The 20210-nt window shown below is 36.2% G+C and overlaps 1 protein-coding gene across 1 annotated transcript in view; it reads left to right on the forward strand.

The window, feature by feature from the left end:
* The window catches only part of LOC139141130 (golgin subfamily A member 4-like), a 53323-nt gene that overhangs the window by 15235 nt on the left and 17878 nt on the right, over positions 1 to 20210 (forward strand). The window contains 9 exon segments of the mRNA XM_070710725.1: positions 7557 to 7655; positions 9327 to 9449; positions 9846 to 9986; positions 10713 to 10911; positions 11336 to 11448; positions 12015 to 12176; positions 13301 to 13480; positions 14233 to 17531; positions 17534 to 19245. Coding sequence (XP_070566826.1) covers positions 7557 to 7655; positions 9327 to 9449; positions 9846 to 9986; positions 10713 to 10911; positions 11336 to 11448; positions 12015 to 12176; positions 13301 to 13480; positions 14233 to 17531; positions 17534 to 19245 — 6028 coding nt within the window.

Raw genomic sequence — 20210 nt, forward strand, 5'->3', positions numbered from 1 at the left:
GTTGACTTAAATGACACCTTTCTCAGTCGGTGTTTGACATGGATCATTCCGTTATCCCTCGTGGATTTGAAACTTCCAGTAAAACTTCTGCTGCCAAAGTCAGACATTTTCTAGATCAAATCTCATTGCAGAACAACACAAAGACCCAGATATTTTGTCTTTGTTTGACAGGGTAGATGATGAAGGTAAAACTTCAGATAGCTCTGTTTCCTATTATACAAAATCTGGTATTCTCATGCGTAAATGGAGACCTCCAGATGTTTTGGTTGATGACGATTGGGCTAAAAACATCAAATTGTGGTTCCAAGCCCTACCGTGCTGAAATATTGCGCCTGGCCCATGAAACCCCCTGGGCTGGTCACTTAGGAGTAAGGAAAACTTATCACAAAATTCTCAGTCACTTTTATTGGCCTAATCTCAGGCAAGATGTAACACATTTCTGTAAAACTTGTCACACATGTCAAATGGTAGGAAAGCCGAATCAGACCATTCCAAAGGCCCCTTTACAGCCAATTCCTGCATTTCAAGAACCATTTAGTAGGATACTAATAGACTGTGTTGGGCCCCTACCAAAAACAAGATCAGGAAATGAGTACATGTTGACAATTATGTGTACATCAACTCGGTTCCCAGAAGCCATACCACTGAGAAACATAAAGACAAAGACTATAGTGAGAGCTTTAGTCAAATTTTTCACTTTATTTGGCCTCCCTAAATGTGTCCAGTCCGATCAGGCTCCAACTTTATGTCTGGAATTTTTCAACAAGTAATGGATCAGCTAGGCATTAAACAGTATAGGTCATCCGCCTATCATCCAGAAAGTCAGGGTGCTCTTGAGCGATTTCATCAAACTTTGAAAAACATGATTAGGACCTACTGTTTTGACACAGAGAAGCAGTGGGATGAAGGAATTCATTTTCTGCTCTTTGCTGTTAGAGAGTCAATTCAAGAGTCTCTTGGTTTTTAGCCCATTTGAGCTTGTATTTGGACATACAGTCCGTGGCCCACTTAAGCTCGTTAAAGAGAAATTCCTATCAGACGATGATGATTGTCTGAATATTTTGCAAAATGTGTCAGATTTTCGTACGAAACTCTCTAAAGCATGTGAATTAGCCAGAGAAAATCTTGAGTCATCTCAGCAGTCAATGAAAACCAGATATGATAAAAGCACCTCAAAACGGAAGTTTGAACCAGGTCAAAAAGTTCTTGTTCTACTTCCAATTCCTGGCAAACCACTCCATGCTCGTTACTTTGGGCCATACCTAATTGATAAAAAATTGAGCGATTTAAATTACATCATAATAACACCTGACAGGCGAAAACAAAAACAGCTATGTCACATAAATATGCTTAAGCCATATTTGGATAGGGATAATCCTACTATAACTCAGCCTGTCAGTGCAGTCAGTTCAAACCATTATGAAGATAGTGATACTGAAACTGACTTGAGTGAAAATACTCTAAACTCAAAGCTGGGCTCGGTCAAGCTTCAAAACTCAGAAATCCTGGAGAAGCTGGAGTCTACAAAGTTGGCACACCTCCAGCCAGAACAACAACAACAGGTGAAAGAACTGCTCCACGAATATAAACACCTATTTCAAGATGTTCCAACGAGGACAAACGTCATCTATCACGACGTTGATGTTGGGGACAGTAAGCCTGTAAAACAACATCCATACAGACTGAATCCAACAAAAGCAAATATCTCCAGGAAGAAGTCAAATACCTGCTGGACAATGACTTTATTGAACCCAGTAAAAGTAACTGGAGTTCGCCGTGCATACTTGTTCCCAAATCAGATCACAGTTATCGCATGTGCACGGACTTTAGGAAGGTCAACACTTTAACAAAGACAGACACTTTCCCAATCCCGAGGATTGATGACTGCATCGACCGAGTGGGAAAAGCCAAGTATGTGACAAAATTTGACCTACTGAAGGGATTTTGGCAAGTCCCTCTGACGGATCGTGCTCGTGAAATATCCGCCTTTGTTACACCAGACGGATTGTTCCAGTACAAGGTGATGCCATTCGGAATGAAGAACTCTCCGGCAACGTTCCAACGGATGATCAACGACGTCATATCCGGGCTAGACGGGTGTGCAGCTTACGTTGACGACGTCATCCTGTATAGTGACACCTGGGAGGAACACATCAAGCTCATGCGAAAGTTCTTTGAGAGACTGAGCAAAGCAATGTTGACTGTCAACCTTGCCAAATCTGAGTTTGGTTGGGCAAGGGTAACTTACCTCGGACATACTGTAGGACAGGGTGAGGTAAAACCTGTTGATGCCAAAATCAGTGCCATTTCAAGTTTTCCCATACCAAACTGCAAACGACAACTGATGCGCTTTCTCGGTATGGCTGGTTACTACAGAAAATTCTGTCCAAATTTCTCCACAATTACTGAGCCTTTGACTAACTTACTTAAAAAGAAAGTAAAGTTTGTTTGGTCAGAGCAATGCCAACAGGCATTTGATACACTTAAAGCCATACTGCGAAGTGCTCCAGTGTTGTCTGCACCAGATTTCACTTTGCCATTCAATTAGCTGTGGATGCTAGTGATACGGCTGCTGGTGCTGTTTTATTGCAAGAGGATAGTCATGGTATAGATCATCCTGTTTGCTATTTTTCACGCAAATTTAACAAATCCCAGAGAAACTACTCTACAATTGAAAAAGAGTGTTTATCTTTGATATTAGCTTTACAGCATTTTGAAGTTTATGTTACTTCTTCAAATCAGCCAATAGTGGTTTATATTGATCACAACCCTCTTGTTTTTCTGCAGAAATTTAAAGGCAAAAATCAGAGATTGCTAAGATGGAGTTTAATGTTACAGGAGTTTAATCTTGACATTAGACATATCAAAGGCAGAGACAATTTAATTGCAGACTGTCTCTCTCGTATTTAGAAATTATTGTTGTTCACTTTCAAGAAATTTTATTGTTGTTCACTTTCAAGAAATTTTACTTTAGAGTAAAACAAAATTTGAGTACTTAAATCCTTTTCAAGATTACATTTGTAAAAGAAAGATTTTTCTTTGAAAATTTTCTTTTTTTGAAGAGGGGGTGTGTCATGTAGGTCATTTACCCCACACTCATCATGACCTGAGTTCAATCAGTCTAGAACATTCCCAAGGTCACTGCCCTTGATGACCTCACAACCTTGAATTCAATTAGTCATGTTTGGAATGTTCTGGAAAGTTGATTAGTTGTGTAAGGGAGATAATTTTAGAACAGTAATTAGCATGTCAATAAAAGGTTCTAGATTGTTCTTACATGCCTTTATAAAAGGGACGTGCACAGCTTCCAGTCAGACTTTTGGGATTGTGTTCTCTTGTGTGTTACTAAACTCCAGCAGTAGTCATTCTCAAGACTTTTCAAGACCTTCACTGTCAACGCTGGATTTATACTGTGGTCTTTGTGCAGCTTCAAGCCTGCAAGCCAAAGGACTGTTCATTCATCCACTGACTGTTACAACTCTGAGACTGGAGCTTTGCCGTCCCAGCTGAGATAAGTATCTGTACACTTTAAAGCTTGTATCCTATCCCTAACTTAGCAATTAGTTTTATTTTCGTAATAAATTTTGTTTAAACGTTAACTGCTGAGTTCACCCTTTTGTTCGTTTTCTCTGCACGTAACACTTTCATGCTTTTAATACTATTACCTTACACCACACTCAGGAGAGTTCTCACAGATGTGGACTATTCATATATTCATCAATATCTAGTGCTAGCCATCAGGCAACACAAAATTTTGGTATTTCATGAACTGAAATAAACACAATTGAAAAAGTGCTGAATGGATAGCAAAGTTTCTGTATTTAAAAAAAATAATACTTTATCAGTTTTTTGCATCAGTGTCTGTCCAGTAATCGTATTGTTCTAGAATTATGCTTCAAGAATAAATTGCTTTTATGATGGTGCTATTCCATGACAAATTAAATTTGTTTAAAAGACCAACATCTGTTACCATATGCTAAATTTGTAGACTGTCAGTAACCTGCCTACCTCAGCTCCACAATATAGCCTGTAGTAGGGTTATTAATGGATGTGATCAGATTGCCTGAATACTCCCAGCTTTCTGCTCATGACACAGAAAAACATTGATCAATTGCTTTTCACATAGAATCAAAGCATTGAGAAATAAAACCAGTCTTTTTTGCAGACATCAATTTGAACTTTTACATCAAAGTCATAATTTAGAGGTTATTTTCTGTCATGTACAGAAATGTTTGCCTTATTTCACACATTATTTATTGCATAGTTGATCCGGAAAGTCTGGGCACAGTATTTATACCAAGAAACAAGTATTTCCGGTAATCTTATCTCCCGTTCATAATAGCCGAGACCCACAAATTCTTTCTGCATTTTCAAATATTAAGTTTTAAGCTCCAAACTTTTGTTTAATTTTCTGTGAATCACACTTAACTGAAGATAAAAGTTGAAAGTTCAGGACAAGTTGACCTACTTTTGGAGCTATGTTACAGGAAACTGAAATATTCTTTATTTGACTTAATAACCTATTTTTAACTGTAAACAGTCACAACTGTGGTTTCATTGACCTTTTGACCTCATGCTGTCTAGCCACTCAAGTTTCCTATCCTGTACATTTCCTGATACATGCTGTGACTCATTAATAATGATGAGATATTTTATTTACAGGAAATTTTAGATTGGCGTGAAGGGAGCTTTGCACCTTGCAAATATTCCCATCAAAACTGAAAACCTGTCATACAAACCCGATTTCAATCACAGTCATAAATTTTTCTTTCAGTTGAATGATAACCGTATATTATGCTTAAATCATGAATACACGTATTCTGACAGACTTTCATGTTACAGCTTGAATGTCCAGTCTGCAAAATCTGCACTGATACACATGCTGTAATTTGTGTAATAATTACCATACTGGTAATAGTGAACTGTATACTGCAAAACCCCAATAGCAACAGTTACATATTTTGATATTATTTGTTTCATGTTTTTGTCTCAAAAAAAACAATTTGAGGTGTCAAATTTGATTTTGTTCTATGATTGCGAATTTGATGTTCATGAAATGATAACAAAAAGCAAAGAATGATTACATTATATACAAATGAGTGATTTAGATAGAACAAAATGCCTGATACATGATGATCCTTAGACAGCCACTAAGTAGGTGGTAGAATATTTATGCTGTGTATGAAAAGTAGAAAGGCACATGCAAATGTGTAAAATAGAACTCTGTGTGTCTTGAAATTTGAACAGTGATGGAAAAACACATCCTTTCAAATAAGGAATGTTTTACCGGACATGATAAAAAATATTGTCAGAAGGGAAAGTCATCAGGAAATCAAATACTGTAAATCTTACTGTTGTTGTCTTTATAGAGATCATATAACAGTCAGTATGTAGAACCTTGAAAAAATAATGTTTACATCTTATTTACTCACCATTCCCATATAAAAAAATATTTAAACACTTTATAAACATCTTATCATTAATGAAAATATTTCATCATTGCTGATAAAATAGGTAAAGCAGATATGCAATACTGAAGTGAATAAAGCAAATGTACACTTATTTGCAGTGTGCCCTCTGTAGTGTATATTGACTCCCAAGTGTTCTTTCTCTTAGACTTGAGAACATTTTTCTCAAAAGAAATTTTCCAAAATTCCTACAGCTCAGAATTTTGTAATACTGGGTGTAGGGTATGTTGGCGCTACAGACACAGGCCAGCATAATTGGATTACAGTAGCAGTAAAATTATAGCAGTAGCTGTATTTCAATCCACTTACAATTTGATAAATTACACAACATTTGTGTACTCTACAAAAGTACTGGTATTATCACACAAAAAATTCAAACAAATTGAAACAAGCATAGCAGTTAAAAAATGATATGGATAAAATGTGATAGCTAAGTCAGAGGTCCGGCAGGACTACTCTTAGTGAAAACAGTAGCTCTACATGTACCATGGATTTGAACAAGATATATTATAAATGAACTCTGATTGTGTGTTACATTCTTGTTATAATCAATGCCATAGCTTGTCAAAGTAAACACATCAATTCAGGTGAGATGCCAGAACTGTCAAGAGTCTGTGGCCAAAAAACAATTACAGGTTTATTTCTCATTCTGTGTCTGATAAAAATGACGGAACGATGCACTTTGTCTTATTATTTTTCTTGAGTTCACAATATTGACCAACACAAAAACAAGCAGAGATGTTGAAATGCAGCAGTAATTTTGACATGTGGCAAGATGACAACCATTGGTTCACTGTTACATATGTGATCCAATATACATTGCCATTTTATGCCATCTTTAACACTCTTTGTCTTTCATAAACTGTTTTATTTTATTTTTATTTTATTTTATTTTATTTGATACACAGATCAACGGGCAAACCCACTAACAGATCTGCGAAACAAAAAAGTCACACAATCACAAGACAAATGTACAAGACAACCATAAAAGTAGCACGATACATTAAATTGAAAAAAAAAACATACACGAATCAAAAGCAGAACTGTTAAAATGACTGGATAAAATAGTTTTAAAACTACACAGCGTAGAAAAAATATCTATATTGCATTTAAAAGAGATATCATTAAAAACAGACTGCATCTGGGCACTGTCGAGAATTTTCTGCAATTAACAGAACACAAGTCTGGTTTAAAAAGGGGTTTCCTGCGTAAATTTCTACTGGGGGCATAAAAGCAGATTTGATTTAGAATATCTGGAGCATCATAATGTGAATGAATGAATAAGCTAATGCAAAGAACAGTTGACGTGGCTAATCCAGAGCAACGCTCATTAGGATGAGAAATAAACCACTTCGAGTTTTTTGGCTTAATCATCAATTTATCATCCCAGCATGTTGCGTCATCAAGATCTGTTGTGGAGTTACGATGTATGTGTTGGGTATCAACAAGGCAAAGGTTTGAAATCATTCCAACAAAGCTGCCATTACTGAAGTCTTTGATTCAGTCAATATTTTCTGCCTCACAATGGAGCATTGTTGTCAGAATGGATTCAAAATCACTGCATCTACACTGTAGATACACCATGCATGAACATCACCACTTCAGTTTTAGCAAGTCTGTTGCCGACCTACCTTTCTCACTGCTAGTCTCTTCATTTCAATCCTTATTTTGGTTTACTTGAGTCATTTCATGATTTACGTTGCATAATTTCTACCAATTCACAGGCTGCGTTCGGTTTAGTAGCCCACTACAAAGCTGGATGGAAACTGTAAAAATTATTTTGATGTCAGAGGGAGTTATGTAAAGATATGAAAAAGAAACACCTCTGAGACATCTCTGAGACTTGCAATGAGAAGGGAATTTGCAGTGACTTATCAGTCCCTGTGATTTACTTGTGATACCCTCAGTCCCTGTGGAGGGACTGAGCGTTACCACATTTGTGTATTTGTATTTATGTGTGGAACATGAAAACATATTTTGATCCTGTGTATAATTTAGTAGATCTATGCTGTATGTGTAAAGTCTCATCCGTCTGATCCCATCCAAGCTTTGTAATTTTGAAAACTTCTCCATATTGATTGCATGCAGGCAGCCCAATTAGATCGACAAGCCAAAGCACACATGGAAGAAAATTTCCGCTTTAGTCTGGAAGAAAAGGATGAACTTATCTCTGTTTTGCAAACACAGGTTAGTGGATCCATTCATGGTGGAACGCTTTCTTCCATACGCTATTTTAGCTTATCAAATATTGCATGGTCTGGTTAATCAAGATAGTTGCACAGTAGTATGTCCCATGCCTGTCAAGCATTTCATTGTCATGCCAGTATTGCATAATTTAGTCCAATCTTTGCTTCAGTACAACATCTTCCATTTTCAGCCTGACTTTAGTGTAAGCATTTCGGTATCAACTTTTCCTAGAAAAAAGTTAGTTGTGAAATAATTAAAACATTTGTGTGTCATCATTATTTGTTTCATATCATTTATTCTGTATCATTCATGATGTCATCATTATGTATTTGTCATTGTTACCCATGATGAGTTTCAGAATTTCCTCCTAATTTTCAAACACTATCAACCACTAGAATATCAAGGTAAAAATGTCAATCACAATTGACAAAAAACAAAGTTCACGTGCCATGCTGTCAAGGTCTTATCACCGTGCAAGTTATTTTACAATTCAATGTATCTAAATTTGGATAAGTTTCCATTTTCCATTGCCTTTTGACAACAAATCATTAACATTGCTCATTTATAAGGTTTTCAGATTTTCTCCCGCTAAAATCCAAAGGAAAATCTGATACTTGACACATTGCATGTGTCACATACAGATAGATTTTATGTGGGAAAATCTGATACTTGACAAATTGCATGTGTCACATACAGATAGATTTTATGTAGGAAAATCTGATGCTTGACAAATTGCATGCGTCACATACAGATAGATTGTATGTGGGAAAATCTGATACTTGACAAATTGCATGTGTCACATACAGATTAATTGTGTGTATCACGTACACATCCTGACCTGTCAACACATGTCTGACAAAAAAACAAATAGCAACATGAACAAATGTTGACAGTCTGTATGGTATGTGGCATGCATCAAACTATTAACTCCAATCCCTCTGACAGCTGTGACATCTATGCATACACAGGTTTGCACCTTGTCCCGGCTGTCCTGAACTCAAACCCTATATCATCAAAAGACCTGTCATGACACCGTTCATGATATAGGCAAAGTAGCCATATTGGAAGTAGAACTATTTGCCTGTCTAGCTATTCATCAGGTATCCATAAACAAATTCAATTTATTGACAAATATTATGAAATGCCTGTACCGTGCAGGATTGCAATTTTTTTGTCATTTAACAAGAACAATATTCAACTGTGTCATTCTGTTGGCAAGTATTGTAACATACTAAATATTAGCATATTGGAAATTGCTATAAATTTTTCCGTTTAGGCAAGACAGGTTGCTTTGGAAAGGCCACAGAAAATACAAAGTTACTGTCATCAAAAGTAAATAGAGTATTCTTAAAAATGTATTCTGCAATAATTCAATATCCATAATAAAAAGTGGCTTTGATTGTACAAAATTAATTATATGATGCCTTAAAATACTGGTATCTTTAAGAAACAGTGGTCTTCCTAAAACAGAAAATAACATTTACAAATAGAATTCCCATAAAAGGAAGACAAGTTACAAACCCATATTTTGTGCTGTGTTTGTGTAAAATATATCTTATTTGTAAACCTGTGTTATGTAGTTGTCAAGCTGGCTATCAACATGTAGCAGTTTTCTTTGAACTTCTACAAAAAAGAATTAACTCTCATGATTACACATGTTCTAAAATCTAGGTACGTCTCTTGAAAGACGGCATCAACCCAGATGAAGTTGACAGCAAAAAGGTTGAGACCGAAAAAGAGGAGGCTGCAAAAAGTGAAGAAACTGAAGATAAGGTAAAAAAGCTGAAAGAAAAGGTGAGATTTATTTAATTAAATGTTTGTACAGTAAATCTTAGGTAGCCCTTATAATTACATGGAAATCAAGGTATAGTCTTTGTAAGGGATATGGATAACACATTCAAAGAGTTATTTTGGAGCTCTTGACAATCACAAAAATTGATTTCATAAGTCCACATCTTGGCACAGCCATGACTTTGGATGCAGCTTCAACTCTATGCAGTATAAAACTTCAAATCATGTAACTGTTAAATGTACATACTGGTATCTATAACAATTATTGTAAATTTGATCTACAATGTCAGATAAAATGAAGGATAGGATAAATGATTTCTGGTTGCAAAGTTATTCTTTCCATTTTGATATTTTCACCTTGATTTCTCTGTCTGAATTTTTCACTGTTCAACTCCACAGATCAAAAGGCAGGAAGGTCTGCTGAACAAATGCAAGGAAACAATAAAGAACAACAAGGAAAAATGCATGCAGTTGACAACAGAAAAAGAGGAATTGCAGAAACAACTGGAGGAAAAATCCCAGGAAATGCAGAAGGCACAGGTAATGTTGTGATCTTTAACCTCTTCATTCATGTGTCTCCCTACACAGGTCAAACATTGTAAACATTGGTTTTTACAAATGTAGACCATGAAAAAGTGAATTATTGATTGAGTTTTTCCATTTGATTTTACAACTAACAACAAATGCAGTATCAGTTACAGAGTCTTTTTTGGAAGATCGATCACTTAATGTAAAATTTATTGTCGATTAGGTCAATTGTTCCTTTTTCTCTTTAGGCCTTGATAGGGCTAGAGTTCAGATTTTCCTTGTTGATTTTTGATAAGAATGAAATAAATACTAACCAATATTCAATGAACTCAGACATTAACTTACTATAGGTTTTTCAGTTTGATAATATGTTAGTGTGAATAGCAATAATTATTTTTATTGAATTATCAAGTTAACTCACCACATCTTGTTTATAACTTTGATTTGAGATAATTATTTTGAGATCTCATAGTTACATGTAGCATAGAGGAGGTTAACAAAACACAATTTAGCCAGAAGAAAATTAAATATTTTGCGTTGTATATTGGGTATTTTTTTTACATTTTAGTTGATGGGAAATAAGCGCAGCAAGATTATGAGCAATGTTGTTTGTTAAGGTTTGATCACTACTTGTACACTGTCACACTCATAACATAGAAGATGTTCATCACACATATTATTCCCATATGAACCTCTGATAAGTTCATCACTGAGGTAGGAAGTTTGAACAACTTGCAGGAATTACAGAAAGAAGCTAAGGCCCTGGTTGAGAAAGCAGAGGGTGAGAGAGCCATTGGTATTGCAGAGGTTAAAAGACAAATGCATGAAGAAATGGAGAGTAGAGAGTCAGAAATTGCTGACCTCAGAGCCAAACTCAGAAATTTGACCAAGGAGAAAGAAGAAATCCAACAACAGAAAGAACAAAGTGATAAATTGGGTGAGTGTGGTCAATGTGAGGGGATTAGCAATGCTATACAGTGTATGATGGCATTGTAGACTCTATGTGGTGGGCTGTCCTTTGCAATAGTATCTAACCAAGCCCCAGTAGTCCGTGGTTACACTTGTAATATAGTGGTCCTTTTTCACTAGTATCAAACAAGATCCAGTAGTACTGCAGCTTCATCTTTAAGTTTTGCTTGTATTCTTTAGACATTTCTTTCTTTGTCGGAATCTGGACTTCCTTATTATCTTGCATTTGTTCTCCATGACACAATTTTCATGTCATTCATTGGTCTGGTGGACCCTTGGAGTGGAAAATTCACTGACTCAGCCAGCCATCATAGAACTTACAGTGGATAGGTGATGAGCCAGTCAAGTGATGCAGTATCTGAAATGGTATGTCATTACATGTATTGTTACAGTGATTGAAGCAAAGGAACAACTAGAAAGAGCTGAGAAGAGAGAAGAGGAAGAAAAACAAAACCTTGTTCAGGAATTGTCCAGAGGAAAACAAGCTGTCATCTCACTGATGCAGGTAAATGGAGACATTTCTTTCAAACTCTCATAGAGCCACTATCATGCACAACAAAACTAGAGAATTTAATATGCAAAGTGTGTATGCATCAGTAGTAAAAAAATGAAGCATTAATGTTCTTCAGATTAGGCAACACAAATATACATGTAGATACAGGCATAAATCTGTGATAATGAACCTGTATATTGGTCATCTAATATATGATAAAAAGCTGCAAATGTATTACAAGAGAAATATTGAGAAAAATCAGAAGTATGGCTTTATATGGACTTTCAATGAACCCCCTCTTCTGTTTACTACGATTTATATCATTGGTATAGCAAGAACCAAGTTACAGGAAGATTAATTTATGATGTTTGGAAGTCAGTGGCATGCGACAGATAAAATATTCACTCTGGTTCACATGATTCAAACATTGATAAAAAAAATGTGAAGACATTTTTATCCGCAGAATTTTGCTGTTGAGAAGATTTACAAATTTATTCAATAATCACAACATCACTGTTTTGTAACTTTTCAATGATACTACAATCATGTAATTTGTTTTCTGGTGTTTTCAATGACAGCAAGACAAAGAGAAAATGAAGGAAGAATTATTGAAAGAAAAAGAGGAAGCTCTAGCAGAGAAAGACAAACATCTGCAGGAAGAATTATCCAAGAATAACAAACATTGGGAAGAAGTTATGGAGAAGAAAGATAAAGAACATCAAGAAGCTTTGGAAATGAAGGTAAACAACTTTTTGAAATGAAATGTATTTATACATGAGCTATCTCTGTCAATTCCAAAATAATTATCTACTCTCTACTCAGTGTCACATTTTCATTGTCTCATTTGAAGTAAAGATAAAGTTCAGTAAATGGGTATTTCTGTCATATTACATTTCTTGCTCATGTCATTGTTTGGTACATTTCTCTGTGAACACTCCCATCGTGATCTGTGTCCATGTTTGGATCAGTAGATGACCAATTTGAACATAGTAATAAGTGATAATGACGTTAGTAAATATATAAGGCAGTCTTAATAGTTCAGCACCGTCATATTACTAATATAGCTTGATACATGTAACGTTTTATGTTAACTGTTTTATCTAGCTGAAAAGTAATGAATTTATATTGACCTGAAGTATAGTGACTAGATACATGTCACATTGTAACATGTATTCTGCTAGAACCTGTTTTATATCTAGCTGAAATATAATGAATTTAAATTGACCTGAAGTAAACTTGTCTGAAAGATGAAAGACTAGCTGTTACTGGTAAACTGGGAGCATAATCATCTTCTTTTGACCGCACAACTGTAACTTCAATTCTTGATAATGAATTTCTACCATCACAAAGGAATAGTTCAGTAATTGACTTGGTCTGTCTGTGTCTGAAGATAATTGAATCTTTTTCTCTCAAGGGTTTTATAATCCTCTGCTCTCAACTCAAGTTGGCTTGAAAGTAGGCCCAAAATGCAGTAAAGCTGCTGTGTAAATTCTGCCAGAATATTTCACACATCATCTTTTCAATGCCCATCAGCAATCTGAATGGAGATGAGCATATCTAAAAGTTGAAATTACACATGATTTTGTAGGTTGTTTGAAATTTAATTCATAAAAATATCTTTGAGGTCCTAAGCTGACCCAAGTTGACCAAAAGAGGATGCACACCTTAGAAGCGCTGGGCCTATTTTCCGCATGGTACCATTCACTGCATGTCTTAAGGTACCTTTCACACAGAATAAATACAAGCATGCCCCCCAGGATGGTGATAAATTGTACTGCAGCTAAGCTTGGACCTCTGTTTTTCAGTCCTTGATCTAGAAGCAGAGATACAGATGATAACATCTCTGTGTGTGATTTTTCACCAGGAAAAGGAATGTGAGCATTCCATTCAGCTTCAGGAAGAGAACATGAAGAGACATCTGAAAGAGAAAGGAGAAGAGATGATGATGGCTATCGAAGAGAGAGAGTTACAGAAGACTGCTGCCTTGACGGCTCAAGACAATCAGAAAGATGAACTCCAAAGAATCATTGATAACATGACAACAGTAAGTCGCATGTATTTCTAGGAAAAACATTTCAATTTTGATATCAGCTGTAAGATCTAAAATAAGTTTCATATGCTTGATTATACAAATATATTTTAGAAAGGCTTGAAGTAATGATAGTTGACTTTGATTGTTTAAAATCAGTAACTTTATAGTGCAAATTATGATGGTCGTTCGCAATGTTCAACGAAATATTTTAAATTGCCTGTATATAAAGGCCAAAAATTACAGGATAATCATCATATGCTAGTATAATGTTTCCGGCCTTTGTCTGAAATTGTTTTCTTTGTGTATATTGTGTTTTCTCATAAATTTCACTAATATGTGATAAAAATGATTAAAGGACCAGTAGTCGTAGCTTTTGATGATCTTTTTCACTTATTTTGTTTTTTAATGTCAACTACAGTTTCTTGTTCTACTCCCCAAAGCATGTTGAGATACACAGTATTCAGCCTGTCAACTCAGCCTGTACATGTGTAGACTGCATTGTTATTGTTGACAAGTGAATTCTTGTCTGGACTTGGAAACAGATACGTACAAAAACAGTGCTGTGCTGCCAAGTTAAATAGTTAGTGTTCCAACATTCTTTTTTGAGTAGACATATGAAACAAAAAACAGTAAAAAAATTATCAAAGGTTACAGCCAATGGCCTATCAACTACCATGACATTCAGAAGTACTGTACATATAACACAGTTGTTTTGCACCAAAATTTGTTGTTCATTCGAGGTCATCATCTGAATTATTTTACAGGAGAAGTTAGAACAGGAGAGTTACATCCAGCAGTTAAAAGACAAACATGCCATGGAAATCCAGGAATTCAACGCCAAGATTGAAGAAATAGCCAAGAGGAACAAGAACACATTTGCCAAGCTGAAAGCCCAGCATGAAAAGCAAACTGACGAATTGCATGCAAAACACAGCCAAGATATGACGGCAAAGATCGAGGAGCTAACACAGGAACGTAGACAGCAAGTTGAGGATTTACAAAGGAATCATGAGGAAAAACTTGAAACTGTCTGCAGTGACTTAGAGAGTCAATACAGGAGACAGACAGAAGATATGAACAGAAACCATGATAATGTGATTCAGGAGAAGATAGACCAGATTCAAAAACTTACTGCCTGTGTTAATGACCTCAAACAGACCAGTGAAACACAGAACAGGACTCTCACAGAGAAAGAAAAAATTTTGAAAGAGCTTGAAGAAAAGTTGCAAGTTGAAACAGAGAACCATGTGAAAGACATACAGGAAAAAGTGAAACAGTTGGAGGAGCAAGTGTTTGAGACGGATAAAATGCAACAAATGGGGAAAGAATATGAAGGTAAACTCGAAGAGGTTGAAAACAGACTCCAGAATGAGATCAAAGTGCAAAAAAATGAACTCAAGGATAAAACCAATAAGATTGAGGAGTTTGAAGCGGAAATCACAAAACTTAAAGAAGAAAATTCTAGTCTGGAAAAGAGCTTGACAGACAAGAATCTATCAGGTGAGCAAGTAATTAGCACCTTGCGAGAGGAGAAAGAATTGCTTAAAGGTACTGTCAAAGAATTAGGAGAGGAAATACAGAAATTAAAAGACTCTAATGAAAATTTAACAGGGTCATTGGAGGAAAAAGTGAATGACTTTCAGTCCCAGAAAGAAGAATATGAATCACAGAATAAACAGTTGAATGCTGAAAAGGAAAGTTTGTTGGCAAGTTGTGAAGAAAAGGAAAAACAGAGAAGTGAACTAGAAAAGCAGATCCAGTTGATGACGGAGGAACGTGATGGGGTTGCCAGAAAGTTAAATGAAAGGGTTCAAGAATTTGAATCTGAAGTCACAAAGCTTCAGGAGTTGAGGCAGAAAGAATCCGATGAGAAAACAAAGGAGATTAGGGAGCTACAGAATCAACTTGAACAAAAATTGGTTGAAATCAGTGAATTGAGACAGCAAGTGGAATCTCTTGGCAAGACTCTCGAAGACAAGACTAGGGAACATGAACACAAAGTATCAGAATATGAACAAAAATTGCAGTTTCAAGAGGAAAGTCATGAGAGAGACCTAGCCAGGAAACTAGAAGCCCTGGAGGTACAGAAGCAGAGCTCTGTGAGTGAGGTGACAACAGAATTGGGAAATAAACTCACTGCTGCCAATGAAACCATCAGCAAACAAGAAAAGACCATCCAGGAGATGAAACTCAAAGAGCAAGAACTTCAAAATAATATTGAGAGTCTGAACTCAGATCAGGAGACAACACTGAGAGAAATGACAGACAGACAGAATGAACATGTTTGTAGCTTACAGGGTCAAATAGCATCACAGCAGAAACAGATTGAAGAGAAAGAAGCAGAGATTACTCAACTTTCAGATGATGTAAAAAGATTGTCAGAAGAACAGGGTAACAGTGCACTGAATGTTGAAAGATTGGATAGCGATGTCAAGGCAAGAGAAGCAGAAATTGAGAATTTGAAAGTTGAACTGAAAAATATGCAGGACAGTGTGGATAAAAGTCAAGGAGATCATGCAGAGACAATGAATAAGCTAGAAGAACAACTGAAAGAGAAATCTGCGACCATAGATGGGTTAGAACAAGAGAAAGCATCTATGCAAGAACAACTACAACGTGAAATACAATCTCTGCAAGATGAGATAGTGAAACTTAAAGAAGAACATGAAAAGACAATGAAGAGTGAAAGAGACGAGGTTGCTAGGAAGCTAAAAGACATGGAGACGGAGAGGGAAAGTGTTGTGAGTGAAGTCAGCAATGAGCTAGGAGCAAAGCTAAGTACTGTGGAGTCTTTGCTCAGAGAGAAAGAGAGCATGGTTGAAGAATTGAACAATTCTTTGGAGAATCTGAAGGAGGCACATGGTACTGAACTCAAAGAACTGAAAGATAAGAATGAGGAAGAGATAAACAGGGTACAGGAAGATTTTCACAAGCAAAAGGATAATATCTCCCAAGAATATAACAAACAAATTGCTGCATTGGAAGGTGACCTTGCTGCTAAAATAGCAGAGGTTAAGGGGCTTCAGGAAGAGAAAGACAATAAACTTAGGGAGTGTGAAGAAAATATGAGCAAGTTGAAGGAAGAGCTGGATAACTTACTGACTGCACACAAGGAACAGATGGACCTGAAGGAAAAGGAGTCCGGAGAAAAAATACAAAATCTAACAGAGCAACATGTCAAAAACATGAAAGAAGCTGAAGAGAAACATGCCCAGCAGTTTGGAGAGTTGAGAAACCAAGCCAAGAGCAAGATTGGAGGACTGAAAAAACAAATTGAAGAATTAAATCAGAAATTGTCTGAAAAAAGCAAAGAGATGGAAGACAAGGTCATGAGTGAGCAGAAGAAGTTTGAAGATGAAATCAAAACTGTCAGAGAAGATTTGACAAAAGAGAAAGAAGACTTGACCAAAAAATTGATGGCAAAAATTACAGAACTTCAGGATAAAATGGTACAAGAGCAAGATAAGTTTGAAAAGGAGTCAACAGAGAGAGAAAAGAAGCATTCTGAAACTATTTCCAAGATACAAAGTGACTTTGATAACAGAATGAAAGACAGAGAGGAAAAATATAGTGAGCAGTTTACTGGACTCTTGAAGGAAAAAGAATTGGGCATGGAAGACGTCACTGCCAAGATGGATGTGCTGAGAAAGGAAGAGTTGGAAAGAGTGACAGTTCAGTTTCAACAGAAGTTTATTAGTGCTCAAGAAACACACAAGAAACAGATGCTTGATTTTAAAGACCAGGCTAAGGCCAAGATTGGCAACTTGAAAAGTCAGCTTCAGGAAAATCAAAAAATGCATGCAGAGACACTGAGTGCAATGGAAAAATCCCATGCTGAAAAAATTGAAAGTTTACAGAAAGAACATGAGGACAGAGTAAGTGCAATCGAAAAACAGATGCAAGAAAAATTGGCTTCTCTTGAAACAGAACATGACAGAAAATGTGAATTATTGAAAGAAGAACATCATGAGCAAGTGGAAGATTTGCAACAACAGCATAGAGAAAAGATTGAAATGTTGGAAAAACAAATCACAGAGAAAACAGAAGTTTTGGAGAGGGAACAGCACAGTTGAAAGAAGGGAGCCACTTTGCTGAAAAGTTGAAGGAAGATATGGAGGTACAAGGAAAGCAAAATGAAGAGAGAATTACTAAACTTCAGTCTGACCATGTGCAAAATATTGAACAGATAAAACAGGAACACGAAAATGTTCTTGAAGAACTTAGGACTAAACAAAACTCTGAGTTATCAGAAGTCAAGGCAGAATATGAAAAGAAAATTCAAGACATTATTGACTCTGATCTTGAAAGACAAGCTGAACTAAAAACTGCCAGAGACCAACACCAAGAGACAAAGCAAAAACTGCAAATGTTGAGTGAAACATACAAATCAGAAATTTCCGAATGGGAAATGAAATTGGATGAACAAGAAAAGGCCTTCTTTGAAGAGCGGGAATCTCTGATTAAACAAATGAAAGAGAGAGATCATCAAGCGCAGATGAGCGTACAGGAGCGACATGAACATTTGCAAGGTAAAGTTACAGAGTATGAAAACAAAATTGCAGAAATGACAGACAAGCACCGTGATGAAACTGAAACATTGAAACAATTTTACGAAAGTAAAACCAAAGACTTGAGCCAGGAGCACCAGACAAATTTACAAGAGTTGGAATATCAGCATACAGAGAAAGTAACAGAGCTTGAGAGCCAGTGCCAGGATTTGAAAAGTAATCTGGAAAGTGAAGTAGAGAAATTAACAGTGAGAGATAACAGAATTACTGAGCTAGAAAGCCATTGTGAGGATTTGAAGAAAAGTTTTGATAGTGAAGTAGAGAAATCAACCGCAAAAGACAGTAGGATTACAGAGCTTGAAACGAGCGTGGCTGAAATCAACGTCAAGTTTGATAACGTGGAGAGCAGCTGTCACGATTTGATCGAAAAGCTGAATGAGAAAGAGAGAGAGGTTGGTGAACTTACAGATAAACTGAACACTGCCGATGAAAAAATCAAACAATTTACATCAGAGACGGAACAGAATCAGCAGGAAAAGGACAGCCATGTTTCGGATCTTCAGGCACAAATTGATTCTCTGAAAGAGGAACATACAGCGGCGCTGGAAGAACAAGCTGCACGACTGAGCACAGAGGGACAAACCAAACTTGCAGAACTGAAAAAGAAAGCCGAGACCAGACTTGCACAGATAAAACGACAGCTGCAAACCCAAGTCGAAGAGAAAGACCGGAGACATGAAGAGATTAAAAAACAACTCGCCGAACAGGAAGGATTACTAGAAGAAAAATCAAAGTCTGTGAAAGACTTGGAAAACAGGATTTCTGAGCTTGAAGAAGAAAATGCACGAAGTAGGACTAGTTTTGAAGTGCAGGAACAGCAACTTAGAAAAGAGATTGAGGAAAAAGATAATGTTGTGAGAGAACAGTTGCAAGGTGCTGAAACACAACAACAAAATGTAACTCAGGAGTTAGAAAAAGTCATGGCAAAACACAAAACAAGAGGGGAAGAGCTCAACCAGAAACTGAGAGACTTGGAACAGAAAATGACAGAGAAGAATGCAGAACAGAAAGACAAATATGAAATGAAACTAGATACTTTAAAGAGTGACTATGAAAGTCAAATCAAGCAGCTGAAAAAAGAGTTTACAGAGAAAGAAGAGGAATCGGAACAGGACCATAATCTGAAATTGAAACAATTATTGAAAGAGGTCAACACCACGATGGCTGAAAAAGAGAGGGAATATCAAGAAACGCTTGAGAATGCGATTGGTAGGTTTGAAGATAAAAATGGACAAAATAGTTGTGTGTTCTTCCCTTCCCCAACACTGCCCTCGTTTTCTTATCTGTGTTGCATGTCATCTAAGGAGTGAGCAAATCATAGATTGTATCCTATATCTCCCCTGCATTTATAAGCTAGTTAGCACCTCATAATTGAAAAATTTGTAGACCTTTTAGACCATTTAGACCATTCTCTTACAAAATCAACAATACAATTCAGAGATCACCATGCAAAATTTGGTACTAGAGAAACAAATTACCTAATATTTACCGAAACTTGAAATTCAAAATAATCGCAATCCCTGTGTTAACTCTATGGAAAATTAAATGTTCAATTTTCACAAGAATAAGCCAGTGAAAACTGTAAAGTTACTCCATACAAGTAAGCTTCAAAATGAGCTCCCACACGTGGTAGACTGAAATAGAAATACAAAAAATTGAGAGGCCAAATATTTGTTCCTAAGGGAAATTCTACTTTAAAGAACAAGTCCAATGATTTTAAAACCTGACAATGTGAATCTGCAATTTTTCATACCTTATTTGTCAGATACTTGTGGTCCAGTTCTTCATTAGACTAAATGAATACAATCAATGAGCAATATTTGGCCAAACAGGAATTAAAGAAATAAAATGGTCCCATAAGTTGGATATTGGATTTGCTTACCCCATGCCTGTCTATAGTAAAGTTACTGATCAAAATTTCCATTATTCACATATCACTGCATGTATATCTATCTGTCATCATTTTGTAACTCTCTTTAACCTCAACAGTTTCATCAACTTTTTCCAACTACTTGATGGTAAATGTATGTCATGATAAAGGTTTTGGAAGTGATAAAAGATTAACCACTGCTTCTTATCCCAGCAGCATTTTGTAAGGGACGTCATAACTGTACCAGAATAGCATGATATTTCTTTTATTCATTTATAATATTGTGGTCTTATCAGTTGCCATT

The sequence above is a fragment of the Ptychodera flava genome, chromosome 9 (genome assembly GCF_041260155.1).
Source record: "Ptychodera flava strain L36383 chromosome 9, AS_Pfla_20210202, whole genome shotgun sequence".
In the NCBI taxonomy this organism is placed as follows: Eukaryota; Metazoa; Hemichordata; class Enteropneusta; family Ptychoderidae; genus Ptychodera; species Ptychodera flava.